Source organism: Vigna radiata, chromosome 6, assembly GCF_000741045.1.
Source record: "Vigna radiata var. radiata cultivar VC1973A chromosome 6, Vradiata_ver6, whole genome shotgun sequence".
Lineage (NCBI taxonomy): Eukaryota > Viridiplantae > Streptophyta > Magnoliopsida > Fabales > Fabaceae > Vigna > Vigna radiata.
Window position 1 is genome coordinate 1,358,276 of NC_028356.1, and position 13,743 is coordinate 1,372,018.

At 34.1% G+C, this 13,743-nt stretch overlaps 2 protein-coding genes across 2 annotated transcripts; both read left to right on the forward strand.

Moving 5' to 3' along the window:
• The first annotated feature begins 3,288 nt into the window (after nucleotides 1-3,288).
• On the forward strand, nucleotides 3,289-8,601 carry LOC106765098 (serine/threonine-protein phosphatase PP-X isozyme 2). Its single transcript, XM_014649597.2, has 8 exons — nucleotides 3,289-3,787; nucleotides 4,237-4,389; nucleotides 5,254-5,316; nucleotides 5,454-5,539; nucleotides 7,146-7,221; nucleotides 7,296-7,564; nucleotides 7,643-7,721; nucleotides 8,073-8,601. Exons 1-8 carry the CDS (start codon nucleotides 3,644-3,646, stop codon nucleotides 8,121-8,123), a joined length of 921 nt encoding a protein of 306 aa, XP_014505083.1. The 5' UTR covers nucleotides 3,289-3,643; the 3' UTR covers nucleotides 8,124-8,601.
• A 1,037-nt stretch (nucleotides 8,602-9,638) lies between these two features.
• LOC106765351 (putative BPI/LBP family protein At1g04970) lies at nucleotides 9,639-13,111 on the forward strand. Its single transcript, XM_014649933.2, has 6 exons — nucleotides 9,639-10,243; nucleotides 10,707-10,846; nucleotides 11,206-11,560; nucleotides 11,671-11,919; nucleotides 12,037-12,162; nucleotides 12,572-13,111. The coding sequence occupies exons 1-6, from the start codon at nucleotides 9,833-9,835 to the stop codon at nucleotides 12,773-12,775; spliced, it is 1,485 nt and encodes a 494-aa protein (XP_014505419.1). The 5' UTR covers nucleotides 9,639-9,832; the 3' UTR covers nucleotides 12,776-13,111.
• The last annotated feature ends 632 nt before the right edge of the window (nucleotides 13,112-13,743 follow it).

Here is a 13,743-nt window from a genome sequence, read left to right on the forward strand (position 1 = left end):
CCCTCAGTTCTAAACCAGGCCAATACTAAAGCCCAACAGAAACCCTAATTCTCTTGCCAAACCCTAGCCGCCGCCTCCTCCATGGCAGCCACATCGCGCACCACCAGCGAGCCGTCGCACAGCGCCTCCATCATCTGCGACCATGTTTCTCACCACCATGCCGCCGTTCAACACCCATAGCCGTCAGCCACCCTAAAACCACCACCGTCAACCTTCAAGCCGCTGCCAGCCACCGTCGCCGGCGTGCTCGCCGACCATCACGAAGCTTCACACCACCACCCAATCTTCCGTGAGCAAGCACCAGTCGAAATTGCCGTCGCGAGTCTTCTTCCTCGCAGACCACCATCCACCATCGCGCAACCATCATCATCACTTTAGCAGGCCACCGCCACCGTCGCCAACACCAGTCACACACCACTCCGAACACCACTCACAGACCAACCTCCATCATCGTCTGCGCCCACACCAGTCAACACCAGTCACGTACCACCGAACCGGAAACGACGCCGACAGCACCCAATCAACCCGCACACACCATCCCTGGAAGTCCTTCCACCACCGAACCGGAAACTACGACAATCGGAGTCCTTCCAGCACCTCGAACCACATAGCCGAACGTTGGTGGAGAAGATGGAACCGAATACGTCCAAAGTGGATCAGGATACGTGCTTAATGCAAGTTGTTCAAGCACCTGGATCTGGATACGCCATCTTTGTATCCGGATACACTGGTTTGAAACTCTTCAACCAGACGCCCTCGGCCTTTCCAACCAAATCTTCTTCACTTCTTTAATNACTCCTTGCACGTTTGGTTGGCTGCATGGACTCCATCATCATCATGAACACCATTCTTCCTCGTCGAACTGTGTTGCTCATGTTGGAAATCGCANCCCTTCAACCTGCAAGTCCATTTTTATGTTGNTGTTGGAAGTCCATTTTTCGTACAGGGATAGATATGTCTTTGCACTCACAATCCGCACAAATCCTCTCATATTTGCGGGATGGCTTCAACAGTAATATTTCGTAAATCGGCTGATTACTTTCATCGTAAATCATCACAAATCAGCGGAAGAGAACACGACGTAAATGGCAAATCCATCTTTGCATATCTATGTGAACAGGACCATCCACACAAACGAACAGAGGCTAAATCTTCTCAAATTAGCGAGATCACTTTAACACTACCATCCCGCAAATCAGCCGATTGTTATCTTCGCAAATCAACGCATATCATCTCAAGCGAACATCTCCACTTTTACAATTCCATCGTCTCAAATTCATCTGAAGAGTGTATTCTTTTCAAAGGAACACACGCATAAAGTTTGAAAACTAACTATATTTTGAGGTTCGGACATTTATGTCATGTGATGTGAAGATAAAAGTTTTTTTATCTACAGACTAAAGATTTACTTGGGTATCCAATAATTTTATTTTTATCTTTCAATGTTATATGTATTTTAAGAATAAAATTGCAATAGAAATTTTAAGTTTTAAAAAAAATGATATCTTATAATTGACTGAAAATCTATATCATAAGAAAATTGTAATATTTTCTAAAATAATTATTTCCCTCAATAATTATCATATATTTCTATGAATTATAGTGATGTTAACTTCAGTTTTGAACAATATTTGTCCTGTATGAGAATGAAGACTCTCATAATTATCAATCAAATAATTCTTTTTAATAATACTACTTCAATCTTTTAATTTTTTATGTCCTTTAAAAATAAAACCGAAGTTTTTAATTCTAAAAAGAATAATATTTCACAATTGATTTAAAATAAATATCATACAAAAATTATAATTTTTCCAAAATAATTATTTTCCTCCATAATTATCTTATATTCCTAATAATTATATATTTCTCTCCGTTTGCACTTTTTTTCTATAACCTTTTTAGATTGAGATTTTCCTTTGATAAATTAATGATTTCAGTTCAATTTTATTTTTCTTTCTATGAATGCTTGAATTCTGTTTGTCTGATTCTTATTGAATTTATCACTGTGAATTTTTTCACCATATATTTGAACTTTTTTTTTTATAATTTGGAAAAGATTGAAAAATAAAACTTACATTAACACTAACACAAGAGTCATGACTACATTAACATGAAACTAAGATTTAAATCACAAAAGTAATTTTGGATTTTACGTGGAGCAATTACATATGATTATCACAAAATTAAAGTGAATTAAAAAATTAAAAAAACAATTACATATGATTACCTCAAATGTAGGTAATTATATAAGATTTATAATTCTTTTGTTAGCAATTATTGTATCATTATTTGATGGTGTTGTCATTTTCTCTATACTCATGTTTGTACACTGAGAGGGTCATGTCCACAGACAAAATCCTTCTGTATATTCTATAATTTAATTCCATGATTGACCTTTTTTCTTTCATTTTCATTTTCATTTGTGCTAACTTTTCCTATATTATTTTAGTCTCACTTGTCATAAGAAATTCAAATTTTATCAGACTCAATTTCAAGAGTTCATTTATATGACAACTAAACATTTTTTATTATTTTTTATATTATTATTATTATTATTTATATATTTGAGAATTAAGTATTACTGCTATTTTTTTTTTACTCAGTCAAGCTTCCTAACTCTTTACGTATAAAAGAAATAATTATTTATGTCATAAGGCATATGAATAAGCATTGCACATTCCCAACACTTATCTCTATTCTAGTTTTTCTAAATTCATAAAATCTACACTGAGCACTGAAATTAATAATTAAAAATATAGTTTTTTTAATAAAAATATACAATATACTTTACCTTTTCTTTAAATATATATTTTTATCATGTATGGATTGCTATTAGTGTAATTAATGTTTCAAAATGTATAATTGTAAATATTTATATGTTTATTTAGATCATAGCATTTCTTTTACATATCAAAGTTCAACTTTTTAGTTGTATATATTTGTGTGTAGAAAACAAATTAATGTTGAAAGAAAGCTTCATCATTCTAACAAATTTTTCATTTTAAAATAAATGTTTTTTTGATGTAAAGTATTTTTCCTATAAATATATTATTACATTAGATGTTATTGAAAACCAAGTTTAAAAAGTAAACAAGGAGGAACTCATTGAAATAGTTATTTTATATTTTCTATTTTAAAAATATATTTATAAAATTATTTTGTTTTTGTTGAAACACAAAAACATTGTTATCAATACAGATTAATGTGATTAGAGTTACAGTTTAGAGTGTAAGTGTTGGATGAACTAATATTTATGGGGAGAGTAGAGAAATAAATTAGGGTTTTAATATCAAGCTGTGTGTGTGACTGCCTCAAAAATATTGATTGGTTCTTACACAAATTAGGGTTTCAATTTCAAGTATAAGGAAAAATGTCTGTCAAGAGAGATAAGTAGGAAATTAGATATGATTATTGTAGATTAGTGCTGGTTTTGGAATGAGATAGCTTGTGATTTAATAAAAATAGAATAGAGAAAAAAGATCTGGTCCAAAATTGAGCATAAAAAAATGAAAAGCAAAAGATTTGGGACTTGGGAGTGAATGAACAATTTGGAAAATAAAGAGGGTGATTGCAAAAAGCAGAAAGTTTGAAGCAGAAGAGCGGAGAGGGGAAGAAGGGGTTGCAGAGAGAGAGAGGGAGAGAGATGTCAACAGACTTGGACAGGCAGATAGAGCAGTTGAAGAGATGTGAGCCTCTGAAGGAGTCTGAAGTGAAGGCTCTCTGCCTCAAAGCCATGGAAATCCTCGTCGAAGAGAGCAACGTTCAAAGGGTCGATGCTCCTGTCACCGTTAGTCACTCTACTCGTCTTTTTCTTTTCCTTCAATATTCTCCTGTTCTGCATTTCTTAGGTTTCTGCCTTCTGGGTTTCCTTTCATTATCGATTTACGAGCTGTTTTCGTATGATTTCAGCTCACACGTAACAGAATTACTCATGTTTTTTCGTCGGGTTTTGGTTTAAGACAATTAGTTAGTTGATAACTACTTATCTTGGGTCTTCGACCTATCTAGGGCTTGTTATAAATGTCATGTATGAAATGATGAAACAAGGCTTACGTGTCGCTCTTTCCGGGGATTTAGTGGATTTCCTCTCTCTTTGTTTTGACCTGTTCGTACAATTCATTGCTCTGTGCTTTATTTTTGCGTTCAGTGTGTCATGGGGGGCGCACTGTCTCTTTGTTTTGACCTGTTCACTTTTTTCACTGATTGGTTTTGTTGATCGTGTCATTCTTTGTGCAGATATGTGGTGATATTCACGGTCAGTTTTATGACATGAAGGAGCTTTTCAAAGTGGGAGGGGATTGCCCCAAGACTAACTATTTGTTCCTTGGGGATTTTGTTGATAGAGGATTTTACTCGGTTGAAACATTTCTGCTTCTTCTCGCTCTTAAGGTAATAGTCTGTTATTTTTTTTTGGTATGGTAAAGCTATTGGAAGTGTGTTGTATGGTTTATGTTTGTATTCTATGGTTTCCGTGTGCGTTAGATCTGCTATGGGCCACTTTCCAACAATTTAAAAAATGTTTCAGTTAGTCTGCTCAATGATTATCTCAGAAATATAGATGGTCTTGTGGCTTCCAAGCCGCTGGTTTTGTTGAACAGTGCTTATATTGTGTTTGAGTGAACTATAAAAAGCCTTTTCTGTTTTGGGAACACAATGTGCTATTGTTGGAGAATGAAACTGTACAAGTTTTTGGGTGGGGTAGGGGGATGATGTGATTAATGAAATGCAAAAATCTACCTAAGGATGCTTTATTATTAGCGATTTGCTATTAATCTGGTCTGTGATTAAGATTTTGTCAGTAAAAAGTAAAACAAAAGGCTCTTCATGTCTACACGTTTGGTTGTTGTTTGTTGGATGGAATGAAATAGTAGAGTTTTTACTTAGCAATAGCAGTTTGGTCTTTTTACTTTTCTTGCCAAGACATAAATTTATTTGCATCTCATTGTAGTTTCTTGCTCAAGGGATTACTTTGTCTATAATACAAAGAGTCTAGTGTTGCTTTTAAGCTTGTGCTCTTTTCTATATGCCATTATCATTCTTTCTAGTTTGTTTGTCTCTTGATGAATTGTTTTTTATCATTTTTTAAAATACCTAAAGAGAAACAAAAAGAGATAAAGGGATTTTTTATTTTTTATTTTTGTTTTGACGACTGGGTTTTTCAGTTGTGTTGAACTATTCATTCTGTTGTGCTCCTAATGATACTACTTTCATTTTGTTCATTATTGTTGTAACTAATTATTGATATACAATCAGGTGAGGTATCCAGATCGGATAACACTCATAAGGGGAAACCATGAAAGCCGTCAGATCACTCAGGTTTGTCTATCAGATAAAGTGGAGGAAAGAAATAAATCCCTTTTTATAAGCATTACGAAGAAAACTAGGAAAATACATTAATATTTTTCTTAGCATTTTGTCTCCGGAGAACTCATTCAACATCTTTCACTTGACAGGTATATGGATTCTATGATGAGTGCCTTCGAAAGTATGGTTCAGTCAATGTATGGAGATATTGTACTGATATATTCGACTACTTAAGGTTTGCTAACATCTAATATATAACCATATTTTATACATAAGTTTCTGTGGATGACTTAAAGCAGATTGACATCATGATATAAAGATTTTGTATTTGAGTCTTGCATTGGGAGCTACTTCTAGTGAGAGTAACAATGCTAGATTTGCTATAAAATTCCTGAAATGGTTTCAATGCCATGGGTTTGCTAATTGCTCTCTTGTTACTTTTAGTGTTTGTTTCTTTTATGGGTACAGGGACTGCCTGTTTTGTTTTATTTGAAATGTTTTTTCTAAAAAGTAAAATTCTGTATGACGGTCTTTATGCAAAATTTAAATTATTTTCTGGGCAACTTCTTTTGGACTATTTTTCTTTATTATTCGTGCAACTGCCAATTCATGTTTGAAAGTACTTGCAATACATTACCCTTTCTAAGAAGGAAATGGATTTTAGTTTGCGTGAGCTGGGTTAAGACGAGAAGGAAACTTTGTGTGGCCTCTCTTTGTGTATTTTAAAAGGGAGAGAAGTTTGAGCAGGTGATCTTAATATCCATCGATTGAGTATTCTGATAGACTTGTCTAGATATATAGAGAAAAAATGCTAGCAATTCTTCAGTACACCTTTTTCATCACCTCTTTTTATCATTAGGTAAATTGCATACACTGTATAATGGTATTCAATTCAATCACAGAGAGAGCAGTGCTGTTAAACCAATAATTTTACTTGTAGAATCATATAATCGAGTTTTACGGCTATTCTGTGTTTGATCAGATGTAGACTTGGATAGAGGGATTATGCTGCTAGCTCAAAGATTGGGGAATTATCTATCCCTTGAGTTGCAGATCTGAGAAGTTGTGGGTTAGATTTTATGACCTGGTGTTAAAAAATTATAATGTTTCCCTAGTATGTCCTCCACTTCTTTATGTTACACTCCAACCAAATTCTCTTCCTTTTGGAACTTGTCTCTGCCATTTATTCTCTATTTCAAGTTTATTTTGTCTTGGGTAATTGGTTAAGCTGAAATTTGAGAACTTGTCCTGTTTTCTCTGTATTTGACCTTGCTAGTCAGCTTTTCTTAGTTCTCCTGTTCTGTTTGTCCTCCTATCTTGTTTGAACCCATTTGGACTTGGGTTGGACTCTCTCTCTCTGTAGTAGTGTCTAGGAATTTAGCGTTGAGTGTTGCTGTTCTCCACTTCTCATTGGAGTGTTTCTCCTCTCTCTCCTTACTTTCTTGGCTTAGAAAACCCGTGAACTGGACTTGATTTGGGCCTTCATTTATAATACAATAACTGCAAAATAAAGGATCTGAACTCTTACCTGAATCTTGTGGTAATTACACGTTAATTAATTACATTATCAACTTTTATGAGAAACTATGCTTCTATATTTTTTATACGATCTTAGTACGATCACATGGTTAAAGGATCTTTCATCCCTCGTCCCTAGATATAATTTCGATTTTAACAACCTTTCTGACTTCAGAGTGTTGAAAAAGTGTCAAATTAAGTGTTCGCAGTGCACAGAAATAACAAAAAAAAAGATATAAAACAACCTAACTGCTTTTACAGATTTAGTTGGTGTACTTGTGCCTTCCCTGATGATTTTGTATGTTGACAACAATAAACTGCAGTTTGTCGGCCTTAATTGAAAACAAGATTTTCAGTGTTCATGGGGGTCTTTCTCCTGCAATTTCAACACTGGATCAGGTTATAAATTTTACCGTCTCTGTTTAGATTGTATACTGGCAATATTTTATGCATTATTTATCACTTATATATAGATACGGACTATTGATCGGAAGCAAGAGGTACCTCATGACGGTGCCATGTGTGACCTACTATGGTCAGATCCAGAAGATATTGTGGATGGATGGGGTCTCAGTCCCCGTGGTGCTGGTTTCTTATTTGGTGGCAGTGTTGTTACTTCCTTTAACCACTCAAACAACATTGACTATATATGCCGTGCTCATCAGTTGGTGATGGAAGGATATAAATGGATGTTCAATAATCAGATAGTTACCGTCTGGTCGGCTCCAAATTATTGCTACAGGTACAAAATGGATTAAAATGTTTTTTTCTTATTTGTGTTCTGATGTTTTTAGTAAGACATTTTTCTTCTTTGTTATAGATGTGGTAATGTAGCTGCAATTCTTGAGTTGGATGGAAATCTGAATAAGCAGTTCCGGGTGTTTGAAGCTGCTCCACAGGTTTGTAGGCAAAAAAATTACCTGATATTTATCGTGATCGTGAGTTCCCTGTTTAGATATACCGATTTTTCTCAAGTAGTAGCAATATCAGTCTCTCTATTGTCAAATTCATTTGTGGTTAAGAACGTGCTTTTCATGGCATTGGGTTCAGGACTATGAGAATGACTGTTTTTATCCTTCTCTGTTTTTGCGTATTCGTTTTGATTACACTATCTTTGCATGTTTAAGCAAATAATTGGTATTCCATGTTCTTTACTAACTTATGAAGATAGTGTAGGATATTGTGTCGATATGAAAATGTAATTGTGCTAATATTTTCCAAATTGATTTTTAAATTTTGATGAAATGTAGGAATCAAGAGGGACACCTGCAAAGAAACCAGCACCAGATTACTTCCTATGAAGGGTTATTTTTTTTTCCATTATCGAAATGGTCATATTGGTGTTGGGAGACTTGAATCAAGGAGATCATTTCTGACTCGGGAGGAATCAATGAAGGGAAAATCGGTTGTGCTGGCAGGAATTCTGCATCCCATTGGTCTGCTTCGCCCATCTTTAGTGTTATAGCAGTATTGTGAATTAGTATGTGATTTGCAATATGTTATTACTGCCTTTGTTCATTCAAAGCTGTGATGGACAGAGGGTTTAGAGGGAAATGATATGAAAACTTGATTACAAAGGATTGAATCGGATTGGAACAGGGAATATTGGGAATTAACTTTCCAAATATATAATCCGTGGAAAAAAAAAACCCACTAGTTGATTTTTGATTATCAGGGTTGCTAATGTTACACCTGGAGGTTGGTACTAAAATCTTCCCTTGCTTGAATTTGATATTGAAGGTTCACTTGCTACTGAAAAGGATCCTTTTTCTAGTGAAATTGTGTGTAAAATTTATTGGTATTCTTATTTTATGATTGGGAGTTCCAAAGCTCTGAGACAAAGGGTGAGTAATAGGCCAAAGGTAGTATTTTTCAGATTATCAACGAAATTACCACTCGGGAAATTTTAAACTCCGATTATTGTAAGATGAAAAAAATTCTCACTAAATCTGAAAATTTCTGCGTCAAAAATACTTCCTCGAAAAAAAGAGTAAACTTTTATTTCCCTCTGCTTTTTATACAACTGATCAAGAAAAAGGGTTAGCTTCTGTTTTTCATTCTTTTCTGTATTAAACAATCTAATAAATTGTCTCACTTCCTGCTACATATGGATAGATTTATTTTCAAGCATGCTTGAAAATAAAATAAATAATATATTTTAAGAAAAACCATGGTCCTCTATATGGTATTTTCAAATACAAATGCCATATTAAGAACATATAAAAGCAAATATTAACCAGTGTTTAAAAGTATTGCTTATGATAAAAAAAAAATTCTTATCAAGAGAACTTTCTTTTCATAATTTTTATGCATGATTGTCACTAAATATTTTTCCTTTTTAACTGTGTCAGTTTATCCAACAGAAAAAAATAAAGGAAAAGGTTAAATGCATTTTAAGAATTCTAAAATCAGAATATAAGTCGCGTGGGTCACGAGTTCACATGTTATTAAGTTAAACAATTGATTGATAGATACTTCAAATCCTATCCGACACATGAATATAGAGATCAAAGGAAAAAAATGGTATAGAATTAAAATAAAAAAGTAAGATATTTTTTCTTTCTTAGAATAATAAAGCGATCGAGAAAGTAATACCTAAGAAATCATTGCTCTTATGTTAATCTACGATGATGGTTGTGCCAGCTCCATGTCAACTTATTAACAACAATAATAATTATTCAATCTGAGCTAAACTCCGAAACAACAACTTCTGATACATCTCCCTTCACAGTTGCTGTTCCTGGTCGTTGATTTCACCAACTCAGCTCCTATCCAATATAATATTGTAATTCATTATTATCCGAAAGATAAAATTGTAAGAAAAGCTATGACGTTTTTCCTTAGTGTTTCATCTAATGGGTCTGTTTAAAGATTTCATTTTTCACTGGATAAACATGAAAAATTAACCTTGATCTTGTCAAAACTTGTGTTCTGAAGTCAAGGTTAACTTTGGCTGCATAATGATATTGGCTTGATCGATCCCTCAGAAGGCTCCACCGGCAAAATTCGAATGACACCCTCAACCTGTTTCCTTCTTCTATTCCTTCTGCTCCTTTCATCCTCCACGAGTGGTGTTCAACATCATGAAGAGGGGTTCATCTCTATCACCATATCTGATAAGGGTCTCGATTTTGCCAAGGATATTCTGATAGACCAAGCTGTTGACTCTATTACTCTGTCTCAATTGCCAGATATTGAGGAGACTGTTCAAGTCCCTCTTGTTGGAAAAGCCAGAGTTGTTCTCTCTGAAATCACTATCAATGATATCCAAGTAAATTCTTCATCTGTTAATACAGGAGAAACAGGCATTGCTGTTGTTGTTTCAGGTGCCACAGCTAACTTGAGTTTGAAGTGGAGGTACTCTGTCAGCAGTTGGTTAGTCCCAATTGGAATTTCTGATAGTGGAACAGCAACTGCAAAGGTCTGAATCCAGATTCCAGAATATTATTCACTCTTTATCTTGGAGTACTTTGTATACACACTGGCTGAGTAAAGTGTTACCGAATTACAAATTGTTAGGGTTGACTTCTAGCCATTTAAATTTTATATTAACCATGGTTTCTAATTGGTTGACTATGTAAAATTAAATTATTTTCCTTTTTTTCTGGAGTTGCACCAATTTGTTTCACGGCTTATAATTTGCTTTATAGCATTGTGCTCTAATTCAGAAAGTTTGATCTTGAACTAACCTGAAGTTGGTTATTCTGATGAGAATCGGTTCGGCTGGCTGTGGTTATGGCCGAAATTTCATTCACAAGACATGTGTTTCAGTGTCTGATAGCCTAAAACCTTTCTCAGTACTGCACTTTTTGCGCAAATAATTTTGTTTGTACATGCTTAATCTGTTATATTTATCATTCTGTTGTGCTGTGCTATGTTGGAAGGTTAATGATTTGCAAGTTGGACTTACTGTGAATTTAACGAATCAAGAAGGAACTCTTAAGCTGCTTCTCCTGGATTCTGGATGCCATGTTAGAGATTTATCCATAAAGTTACATGGTGGAGCAGCTTGGCTTTACCAAGTGTAAGGAAACTTCTTAAGCAATGGTTTTTATTACTACAAACTCTTAAACATGCTCTATCAGAGTTATCTTCCTCTATTGCTGATTTAGGCTTTACAATTCCATAGGGAGGCTTTGGCTAATAGCTATGTAACCCTTATGCTATATTTCAATCTTTAGGGTGGGACATGAAACCGAGAGTGCAGATAACTGTGTTCCATTATCTTGTGCTGCAAAAACTTTTCTAGAGAATATAAAGCTAATTTTCTGATATCCTCCTCAATTGTTGTCTCTTCTAAAGAACCGAAGCTTGGCTAGTATCTAGACCCTAATATGTATAACATTCGATGATATCATGCCAATAATTTCTATCTTCTTGCAGGCTAGTAGATGCTTTTGCAGGAAGTATAGCATCTGGAGTTGAAGAGGCAGTTTCTGATCAAATAAATGAGGGGATATCAACTCTTGATGTTTTATTACAATCTCTTCCAAAGACTTTCCCAATAGACGAAACAGCTGCTCTAAATGTTTCTTTCGTGAACAATCCTGAGCTAAGTGATTCTGCTATTGAATTAGAAATTAGTGGTTTATTCATAGGAAGGAATGAAATTTTGTCACCTCGAGGTTACCGCAGAGGTTCAGACGTTTCTGTTTCCCGTGCCAACTCTTCGCCAAAGATGATAACAATTTCGTTACATGAAAATGTTTTCAAATCCGCTTCCTTGGTTTACTTCACTGTAAGTTTCTGAAGTCTTTTACGTCTTTTATTCTTGGCTTTGTCCAATAAATGGATATTATAAACTGACATATAGTTTTGATGGTTTATGTTGTTCTTATGCTCACTCAGGCAGATACTTTGAAATGGACTGTTGATGAACTGCCTGATCAGAACCTTCTGAATACTGCTGAATGGAGATTCCTTATTCCTCAGTTATACAAGCAATATCCAAACGATGACATGAATCTTGATGTCTTTGTGTCTTCTCCACCGGATATACAACTGACAAACAAAGATGTTGGTGTCCAAATTTCCATAGATATAATACTTAATGTTCTTGAAGCTGGTGAAGTCGTACCTGTTGCATGCATCTCGGTGGTAAGCTCAAGCGAAAATCAATACTAAGTGTAAAGTTTAAAATTTTATGATGGTTACGCTGTTTAAGCAGCCATCCCTCATAAATAATAAACTGCTTCTACATGGTTATTGGTACAGGATTTGAGTGCATCTTGTGCTGCGGAGATCATAGGAAACAATCTTGCTGGTTGGCTTAAATTGAAAAAGTTTTCGACATACTTGAAATGGAGTAAAATAGGGAAACTGCACTTGAATCTGATTCAGGTAAATTGGAATGTATATATTAATCTTTTCAGATTGTAGATTTGTATTTTGACGTGAAATTGGATGAACTTGTACAACAAAAAAATGCCTTATCCCATTTATCAGCTACATGTTAAAAGATTAAAACTTTTAAGATCTTATTCATCTTGAGATCCTTTTAACAATTTTCTCCAATGCCCTTCTTGAACTCCTCTCTTTTTGATGGGTAATAGGTCTAAAAACCTTGCAACCTATACTTGTAGTTAGGCTTCTAGTGGCCCTTTTGCATTTGTTGAAACCACCTTAACTTCTAATCAGATGAAATTTAACTCCAATTTCAATTTTGACATATATGATTGTTAAACCTTAGTTATTTTATATCAAGTTTATTGTTATGAATCTTACTCTATAACTGTGTAAACATTTGCAGTCAGTGACATCAGCTGTCCTCAAAACCGTTCTCATACCATACCTGAACTCACAGTTAGTGAGGGGAATTCCACTGCCAATTCTTAATGATTTTGCTCTTGAGAATGCTCGTATATTGTATTCTCCCCCATGGATTACTGTGTCCAGTGATGTTTCTTTCTTAGGACACTATCATCACAAGCATCTACCAGCATATGTATCATAAACATGTTCTCAGATATTTGTCTGCTTGTGTTCCAAGTGGCCAAAAGGTAATGAGAAACTGGTCAAGATGGCAGTGAAGAGTGAACCTCACGAACAAACATGCATGCAGGTCCATTACTCATCTTCTGGTATTTTATGTGTTCCATCACTGGTGTAGCTGATTTTACCTTTGTAAATCATTCTGTCCTTAAGATTACTTGAAAAAGATTGCTCTTTATGTGTAAATTTGTGAAAATAATGTTAACTTTTTTGTTTGTATATTTCGTTCACAGTTCTTCAGTTCATTCTTGACTGATATTCTTCACCTTTATCAAGAGCAGAATATGTTCATCCTAAACTCAACTAGATCTTAGTTTGTCATTTCTAGTTCAAACTAATTAAGTTTCAAGTTGACTCAAACCCCAACCTATTCCTAAGTATCATAGTATACATGGATTATAACGTGACACGTATATGACTTATACAAAAAGGAACAGATTTTAGAATTTCAGTTCCATGGACCAACCTTAACTTACATAACCTTGTGGGATTTTTCAATGATCAAATGGACTACAATAATGATTTGATTAATTTTAATAGATGTATTTGACATAAGAAATTATCTCTGCCAACTTATTTCTATCACTATTTATTAATTAAAATTTATTTTTTTAAAGATATTAATAATGGTATAAAACAATCCTGTATCTCGATTTAAATTATTTTTTATATATTTAAAATAACGTTTTTTTTTTCGAGAAAAGTTTAAATTATTTGTTGAATATTTGAGTTTTTCAGTGAATCTTATTTTGATCTTTCAAATTAAAAAAAAAAAATATAGAAATCAATTCTTTAAGAAAAAACAAATGATTTTGCTCCTTAAGTATTAAATTTGAGGGAGTGTCTATTTTTAAATGCTTTCAAAACTCTTTAAGTTTAGTGTTTAGTGATCCAAATCATATTATTAAAAATTTGAAGGACTAAATTTTT

Coding starts and splice junctions, on each gene's coding strand:
- LOC106765098 (XM_014649597.2), top strand. CDS start 3,644: ATGTCAACAGACTTGGACAGGCAGATAGAGCAGTTGAAGAGATGTGAG. Junction 5,540..7,145: donor GATATATTCGACTACTTAAG/GTTTGCTAACAT, acceptor AATAAACTGCAG/TTTGTCGGCCTTAATTGAAA. Junction 7,722..8,072: donor TGTTTGAAGCTGCTCCACAG/GTTTGTAGGCAA, acceptor GATGAAATGTAG/GAATCAAGAGGGACACCTGC.
- LOC106765351 (XM_014649933.2), top strand. CDS start 9,833: ATGACACCCTCAACCTGTTTCCTTCTTCTATTCCTTCTGCTCCTTTCA. Junction 10,847..11,205: donor GCAGCTTGGCTTTACCAAGT/GTAAGGAAACTT, acceptor ATCTTCTTGCAG/GCTAGTAGATGCTTTTGCAG. Junction 12,163..12,571: donor TGCACTTGAATCTGATTCAG/GTAAATTGGAAT, acceptor AAACATTTGCAG/TCAGTGACATCAGCTGTCCT.